The sequence below is a fragment of the Pelodiscus sinensis genome, chromosome 24 (genome assembly GCF_052426305.1).
Source record: "Pelodiscus sinensis isolate ZL-2025 chromosome 24, ASM5242630v1, whole genome shotgun sequence".
NCBI classification, from domain to species: Eukaryota; Metazoa; Chordata; order Testudines; family Trionychidae; genus Pelodiscus; species Pelodiscus sinensis.
Genome location: NC_143075.1, coordinates 18,959,703 through 18,968,400, shown reverse-complemented (window position 1 = coordinate 18,968,400; position 8,698 = coordinate 18,959,703). Strand labels below are relative to the sequence as shown.

At 45.8% G+C, this 8,698-nt stretch overlaps 1 protein-coding gene across 1 annotated transcript; it reads right to left on the bottom strand.

Moving 5' to 3' along the window:
- Nucleotides 1-229: 229 nt before the first annotated feature.
- On the bottom strand, nt 230-1,580 carry LOC149521723 (uncharacterized). The gene is made up of 3 exons (XM_089773024.1): nt 1,196-1,580; nt 759-955; nt 230-466 (listed from the first exon to the last, which is right to left on the bottom strand). Exons 1-3 carry the CDS (start codon nt 1,578-1,580, stop codon nt 230-232), a joined length of 819 nt encoding a protein of 272 aa, XP_089629150.1.
- Nucleotides 1,581-8,698: the final 7,118 nt, after the last annotated feature.

Sequence of the window (8,698 nt, the reverse complement as noted above, 5' to 3'; positions counted from 1 at the left end):
AACAGTTAGCGCATTTTCTTTACTGATAGTATTTCTAATAAAAAACTAATGTCTGTGTACAAAGAAAACCAGGTGTGTGTGTGTATTCTTTATGGGAAGAGGGCGAGGGTAGTGGAGGGACAGGTAGGGGTGGGCCAGGCCAAACCCCCCATAGGGGAGGCCCTGGGGAGAGTCAGTGGGCTCCTTCTGAGAATCTCTCCCTCAGGGCCTCTCAGATTTGGACCCCAGCCTAGTGAGCCTGGCGGATGGCAGCCGTCTGAGGCTGCTGAAATGGCCTGTCCTCGCCATCAGCACCTGTCCCCCACTCTGGAATGAGGGCCTCCCCTTTCCTCTCCACCAGGTTATGGAGGGCACAAGGTGCAGCCATCATCCCCAGGCTGTTGTGTTCGCCCATCTCCAGCCGTGTGAGGAGGCAACGGAACTTCCCATTCAAACGGCCGAAGGCGCATTCCACTTGGATGCGAGCCTGGCTAAGATGCGTGTTGAAAAGCTCCTTGCTCGCATCCAGGTGGCCAGTGTAGGGCTTCATGAGCCACGGCATCAGGGGGTAGGCCGTGTCGGCCGCTGTGCACACTGGGGGAAAAAATGTTCCTGCCTGCAACTTGTGGTACAGGTAGGAGTTCTGGAATATACGGGCATCATGTGCCCGCCCCAACCACACGACACAAATGTCCATAAAAGTGTCCCTGGCGGTCAACCAGGGCCTCGAATAATAGCCCTTCCGGTTTGTAAATTGGGTTGCTAGATGGGACGGTCACCATCGAATAATAGCCCTTCCGGTTTGTAAATTGGGTTGCTAGATGGGACGGTGCACGGATCGTGATGTGTGTCCCATCAAGGGCTCCTCCGCAGTTCAGGAATCCAAAGGCGGCAAATCCGGCAAGGGTGTTGTCCAGGTCCCCAAGATGGACGAGCCTCTTCCGCAGCACCGCATTGATGGCCCTCACCACCCGCAGTACGAGACAAACAGACAGACAGAAACCAGGAAGTTCGACAAGTTACCGAAGTGCTCCCGCTCCCAACCCACCCCTCCCCTTGTCAGGACGCCCCCTCCCCCACATCAGTGCAGAGGTGGCCGAGGAGCAGCCTCCAAGTGCCACTCCATCCCCCAATCCCCTTTGCCCTTGCCTGGCAGTCCCCCTTTCTCAAGCTCCCCACTCAACAGGGCCTGTCCTCTGAAAGTGACTTATCTCCCTCAAGACGGCCCCGATGGTAGACCTCTCCACGTCAAACTGGTGTCCCACGGAGCGGTAGCTGTCGGGGGTGGCCAGCTTCCACAGGGCGATTGCAACCCGCTTCTGCAGGAGGATGGCGGGCCGCAGGTGGGTGTCCTGGTGTTCCAGAGCAGGGGTGAGCCAGGCACACAGCTCCAGGAATGTGGCCTTCCGCATCCAGAAGTTGTGGAGCCAGAGGTCATCGTCCCAGAGCTGCACGACAAGCCAGTCCCACCAGTCCGAACTCGTCTCGTGCCTCCAAATCTGTCCGTCCCCAAAAAAGCTTGGGGGCAAGGGCAGAGCTCCTGCATCCCAGAGGAGGGTCTCCTTAATGCAGTCCGGGTCCATATGAGACAGGAGATTCATGACAGAGTCATGCAGATGCAGCAGAGGCTGCAGTATGGCAGCGTGGGGCCATGGCCTGCCTAGGGGCAGCTCAGGCTCCACGGCCAAATAAAAGGTGAAGAGCAAAAAACCCTGCAAATAAACTCCTGTGGTGTCCAAGGAAGCAGGGCAACCAGAGCAAGCACTGCAGCAGCTTGGCTTTCCCTCTAGGACGTAGGCAAGCCAGAAGCAGGAGCAGAGCAACAGCTGTCCAGAAGGATCCCTTTAAGCAGGTGTCTCTGCAAAGGGCAGGCAGCAGCACCTGGAAATAAAGGCTGCCCCCATGCCCTGCCAGAAGCACTTCCAGGTGCCTTTTTTTGTCGACAGAGTGTCCGGCAGCCTGGACGCTCTTTTTCGAAAAAGTGGATTGATTTTTTGATCCACATAACGTAATCTAGACGCTCTTTTTCAACAGAGGCTTTGTCGACAGATATTGTCAACAAAGCCTCTGTCGAAAAAGGCGTGCGGTCTAGACGTAGCCATTGTGGGAACTTCTTGTCCTCGTAGCTCTGAGGTATTTCAGGACAATACATGTTAGGAGACAAGTACGCAAAGGGAGTAGCTCACCAGGGAACTGTTTTATCCTCTGCATGTGTTGCACTGTAAATTTGCTATAATGGTTACAAAATGTGAGGATTTAGTAAAGCTGCAAGTGATACATTTCAAGTTATTAGCAGGAACAATCAAAAGCCATTAATTCAGAAGATTTAGACTTTTCTCAGTGATCTGTGTAATTCCCCAGAATTTAAGCTTTCATTACCAAAGGAGCTTTTTACTTTTCTGCATATCTAAGGGATGAACTGGACCCATGAAGAAAAACATAGCTACCTCCAAAAATCTTCATAGGTCTTCTTCATGCAATCTGTGGAGACTATAGTGTACACGCTTCTAGAGAGAGAGGAATGATCTAAGGAGGAAAAGTCCTAAGCAAATTAGCCTCTATGGCGTAGCGGGGGGGCTGTCTGCTCTGTATCCCAGGATCCCCTGCACTGTGATGTGTGATTCCCACTGACTCACCCACATGTTGTGATGTAGTGTCAGTGCCTTGCTGGTTGCTGTGCTTGGGTTGTGGGTTGTGAATGACCCCAACTGCGTCATCACAGCCCTGTGAACAACCTAGGAAATTCCTATTGAAAACTGGCATTTTTTCCAGGAGGCAGGAAACCATTAGAAATCAAGACCATCTCCCTGGGTGGGAGGGTGTCAAAATGGTCAGTTAACTAATGTAACTAATCAATATAATTGATGGTAAGCTTTAGTACCTGTCCTTTGAGAGTATGTGCACTATTAGGGTATGTCTAGACTACATGCCTCTGCCGACAGAGGCATGTAGATTAGGCTACTCAGCATAGGAAAATGAAGTGGCAATTTAAATAATCGCCGCTTCATTTAAATTTAAATGGCTGCCGTGCTGTGCCGATCAGCTGTTTGTCGGCTCAGCGCGCTAGTCTGGATGCTCCGCGGTCGACATCAAAGGCATTTATTGACCTCCCCAGTATGCTTCATGGGATGAGGTTTACCAGGGAGGTCGACAAATGCCTTTGATGTCACAAAGTGTCCAAACTACCGCGCTGAGATGACAAACAGCTGATCGGCACAGCGTCGCAGCCATTTAAATTTAAATGAAGCGGCGATTATTTAAATTGCTGCTTCATTTTCCTATGCCCAGTAAACAAATCTACATGGCTCCATTGACAGAGCCATGTAGTGTCGACATACCCTTAGGCTGTGTCTACACTGGCAAGTTATTCCGGAAAATCAGCCGCTTTTCCGGAAAAACTTGCCAGCTGTCTACACTGGCCGCTTGAATTTCCGGAAAAGCACTGACGATCTAATGTAAAATCATCAGTGCTTTTCCTGAAAAACTGTGCTGCTCCCATTCGGGCAAAAGTCTTTTTCCAGAAAACTGTTCCGGAAAAGGGCCAGTGTAGATAGCACAGTAGTGTTTTCCGCAAAAAAGCCCCAATCGCAAAAATGACAATCGGGGCTTTTTTGCGGAAAAGCGCGTCTAAATTGGCCACGGACGCTTTTCCGCAAAAAGTGCTTTTCCGGAAAAGCATCCTGCCAATCTAGACGTGCTTTTCCGAAAATGCTTTTAACGGAAAACGTTTCCGTTAAAAGCATTTTCGGAAATTCATGCCAGTGTAGACATAGCCTTACTGTTTATTAGGCACATTTATGATGCACCCATCACTGTAAAATCTGGGGTTGGATCCAAAGCCCATTGAGTCCCTGAGTATTTTTCCATTGACTTGAATGGATTCTGGATCAGGCCCTTCATGCCCAATGTCACAGCTTGTCACAGACGACAGTCCAGTATGTGGAAACACACTTGGATGCACCACAGAACAATTCAACCGGAGGATGTGATGCCTTCCCCCAAACAGTAGCAGTGTTCATGTAAGATGCGGATCACAAATTGAACTGGGTTTCCAAACCACTCCTTCTTTGGCAAGTTGAATTGAAAGGGTCTCGGAGGCAGGGAGACAATTAAGCCCATTCAGTAAGAGGGTAGTATTAAGCTGCTGCTAACTGGGCTACTGTTTCATTTTGTCTCCTGAAAGTGAATCATTTTGAATGAATGACCCCGGGAACAATGAATTAGGATGAGGTTCAGATTCTTCCGAGAAACAGAAAGCTTTGTTTCATAAGGATTTGGGCAACCACAGATCTAACACGCTGCCACAGAATTTCTGTCCAACAGCCACAGTTAGCGAGAGTCTATTTGTTTAAAAGCCTTTTGCAGTGCAGAATTAACCACTCACGGAATACCCCATTACTGCGGAGGACATTCCTACCGGGATTTCTTTCAGTTATAAGGATCTCTACTGCCTGCCAATAGCTGCGTTAAATAATGGTGTTTTGAGTAGCATTTATAGAACGGGAGAGAAAGGAAAATGGGCAGGAAAGATTTTGGGTTATAAATAGCTCTCTGGCTGAAGCTGTGCTTCTCTAATAAGTAAATAAAAATAAAATTATCATCATAATTAATACAAACCCAGCATATTACAGTTGTTTTATCCAAAGAAGAATATGGTCCAGTGATTCCCACAGGGACTGAGAGTCAAGACTCGAAGGCTGTGTCTACACTGGCAAGTTTTTCCGGAAAATCAGATGATTTTCCGGAAAAACTTGCCAGCTGTCTACACTGGCTGCTTGAATTTCCGGAAAAGCACTGACAATCTCATGTATAATCATCAGTGCTTTTCTGGAAAAACTATGCTGCTCCCATTCGGGCAAAAGTCTTTTTCCGAAAGACTTTTGCCCGAAAGGGCCAGTGTAAATGGCCTAGTTCTGTTTTCCACAAAAAAGCCCCGATCGTGAAAATGGCGATCAGGGCTTTTTTGCGGAAAAGCACGTCTAGATTGGCCATGGACGCTTTTCCGCAAAAGCGTCCTGCCAATCTAGACGCACTTTTCCGAAAATGCTTTTAACAGAAAACTTTTCCGTTAAAAGCATTTTCGAAAAATCATGCCAATGTAGACGTAGCCCTAGTGTCTGGACTTTTCATTATTCTACACCAGTGTTTCTTGACCTTTTTTTTTTTATATATAAAGTACCCCTTTAAAAAAAAAAGCCCTTATAATTAGCCCCAATACCTACAGTTTTCAGACACACAACTTTTTTTCTACCAGTGCAACACATTTGTTTAAACAACTTAATTGTAGCCGGGCAGGCAATACAATTTTTGGGTGTAAAAAGTACAAAAATAATAAAGTGCTGTAAAACTTTAAACAAAAATTCAGTTTTCTCCAAATTTCAATTGTGTCGTTGTACTCCCCCCACCCCAGACTTCTCTCAAGTACCCCCAAGGGTACTCGTACCACTGATTGAGAAACACTGATCTACACCACAGTGTGCTATTTTAACTTGCTTTGCCCAGGTCTTGGCTGCCCAAAGTGCAGGGCAATGGATAAGCAGACTGATTTTGCCACTATCTTCAGGTTGCCTCTTTCCCCTTCTGAACCTTTGTTTCTCCAGCTGTAAAATGGAGCTAATGTTTACCCACCTCACAAGACATCGTGAGGCTTCTTTCAAACAGCTTTAGAGGAAAGATACTAATGATGACATATGATAGTATGTGCTTCTTCAGCACTCCGGAAACACTTTAGAAATGTTCATCAAATTTCTCCTTCAGCCTCTGTAGGGAACAGGAGATAATTACACTCATTATACAGATGGGGAAACTGAGGCACTCACTGAGGAAAGTGACTTGCTTAAAATTATAAAGAGGCCGAGCTGGGAAGAGAGCCCAGGAATCCTATATTAATTACTAACGGACACTCCTTTAAGTGTGTACATATAGATATAAAACAATGACGAATCTTGTGGCACCTTAGAGACTAACAAAAATATAGTCCTATAATAATTACTAATGTACAGTCCTTTAAATGTCAAGATAGATAGATAGATAGATAGATAGATATTAGTTACCAATGGACACTCCTTTAAGTGTGTGTGCATACACACACACACACACTTAAAGGAGTGTCCATTGGTAACTAATATCTATCTATCTATCTATCTATCTTCACATTTAAAGGACTGTCCATTAGTAATTATTATAGGACTATATTTTTGTTAGTTACTAATGGACACTCCTTTAAGTGTGTGTGTGTGTGTGTGTGTGTGTACACACACACACACACACACACACACACACTTAAAGGAGTACACACACACACACTTAAAGGAGTGTCCATTAGTTATATATTTGTATATGTGTGTGTATATTGCAGCATTAGTTAGTATTTGTCTATTTCAGTTCCTAAAGCTCTAGATTCTAGATACAGACAAAAAAAATCCTGGATTAACATCCTCAAAATTGTCCAGTTGAAGAAATCTCCATTTAACCCTGAGTCCAGCAGCCTGAGTACCTCATCTGATCACAGCTGTCCTGGTAGGACATTGTTGAGGTTGGTCCTGCTTTGGGCAGGGGGTTGGACTAAACCTCCTGAGCTCTCTTCCAAGGATTCTGTGAAGAAGGAGGTGGTCCCTGAAGAAATCTCAGCTCAAACCTGCCTGTGATGCTCCGCATCCTGTATACACAGGGAGTTAGCTTCCAAATCAGCTCCTAAAAATAAGGTATTGGTCTAGCAGAACCCCCTGTGGACTCGGTTCACTTTCCTCGGCTCCTACGTTGCAGCCAGGTAATTCTGAATATCACACTGGTTATAGGAGCGCACAAAGGAAGTGAGAGGCTAGGAAAAGTGTAGCCACTATAGACAGAAGGGCTCAGTTGTCCCTTTGGTTCCCAGTGGTGTCAACCCCTCGTTTCAGTGCTTGTGGGCTGATGTCATAGAGTACGTCTACACTACAGTGCTATTTCAAATTAACTTTGTAGTGTAGACATACCCATAGACTAATAATAAAAAACTCTCTTTGAGCAACTTTTTTGTTCCCCCTCCTTTCCTCTGTCCTTCTGTCATTGCAGTTGAAATAATGCCAGGTGAAATTCTATCCCCATAGAAGTCACTGTACATCTGGACTGCAAGCCTCTTTCGAAAGAGGCTTTTCGAAAGATACTTTCGAAAAAGCCTCTTTTGAAAAAGAGCGTCTAGACAGCAAGCAGTACTTTCGAAAAAGCAAGCCACTTTTTCGTAAGAGAGCACCCAGGCAGTCTGGATGCTCTCTTTCGAAAAAGCTCTGTTTGCATTCAAGAACACCTTTTTTCAAAAGAGCACTTTCAAAAAAAGGCATTCTTCCTCGTGAAATGAGGAGTGCCACCGTCGAAAGAAAAGCCATGTTCTTTTGATTTAATTTCGAAAGAATGCGGCTGTAGTCTAGACTCAGGGGAAGTTTTTTCAAAAAAAGGCTACTTTTTTCGAAAAAACCCCGCAGTCTAGAGACAGCCTGGGAGTTTTAATTGGGGCCACGATTTTACTCACTACCTCCGAACAGAATCAGGCAGTTGATTTTTCTCTGCCAGATCCAGACAATTAAGCCTTGCTAATCCGTACACCCATCTTCTACCCCATCCATTGCCTTAGGGAAGTTGGGAGCATTGATATTCATCTATAGTATAGTTCCCTGCTGGATAGGGTCTGCCATAGAGCTGCCTCCCTCTGCTTTTTTGGGTTTGCTTGTTCTTTGAATACTTTAAACGCCCAAGCGTTGAAGATGGAAAAGGCCTGACTGATCCCTGAGTCCAGTAAGTCTGCAATCACAGGAGCTAGCTCTCCCTTCTCCCCTCGTCCGTCCGGGATGTTTCTGACCTTAAAGTGATGTATTATGTTTCATTTTAGTCTCTGGACACTCAAAGATGCAACACTGGGGGAATCTTAACCTCCACTTTTTTTGGCAGAAAATCACCTCTGAATGAACTTTGCTGTGACTTGGGGGTGGTCAGCACCTCTCAGGAACTAGCTCTGTCATTATTATTTGCATTACAGTAACAATTAGAGGTCCCAGCTGAGGTTATTCACTCTGCTAAATGATCATTCATTCAGCTAGGCCAGACTAACACGGCTACATATCTATTACTTATCACTGCTGAGCTATCCACAGGTCAAAGACACTGAGAGATGGTCCCTGCAATCCTTGACCAATTTACAGTCCAAACAGACAAGACAGAAAATAGCAAGAGAGGAAACAGAGGTGGCATGATCTGTCCAAGGCTACACAGTGACTTGTTCTGCTAAATCCAGGCCTCCTCCAACTCCAGCAGCTTGACCCTAAGGCTCTGAGGATCCTGCCTTCACTTGCTCCCGATGCAAAGCAGGAGGTACACAGAAGCAAAGAATGAGGAAAGAAACTGATGGACATGTGGGAAGATGAACAAGAATATGCATGTTACAGAACATGGCCAGGGTGACTTCATGAGTGACTCATACGCCCCAGCACCAGCATGCTTATTTCAAAAAGAAAAATAGGCTCCTTCTCTGTTCTTTACAGGACAATTTAACAGGCAAGGTGTGCTTCAGTGGGGAAAGGAAAGGGCAGATTAGTCACGCAGACAATCACTCCTTGCCTTATAAGGGACATATCAGATCATCTAAAAAATTCCTGTGGCGATCACATCATCACAGTTAAAAACTACTTGGCACCTTTCACTAAACTATTGATCATTCAAAAAGAATGGATTACATCACCAATAGTCT

Excerpts from the sequence above, each read along its gene's own strand:
- LOC149521723 (XM_089773024.1), bottom strand. The coding sequence starts at position 1,580 with ATGAATCTCCTGTCTCATATGGACCCGGACTGCATTAAGGAGACCCTC. Across the intron at positions 956-1,195 it reads TACCATCGGGGCCGTCTTGA|TGCGGGTGGTGAGGGCCATC; the intron begins GGGAGATAAGTC and ends TTTGTCTCGTAC. Across the intron at positions 467-758 it reads GGAAGGGCTATTATTCGATG|GCTCGCATCCAAGTGGAATG; the intron begins GTGACCGTCCCA and ends CATCTTAGCCAG.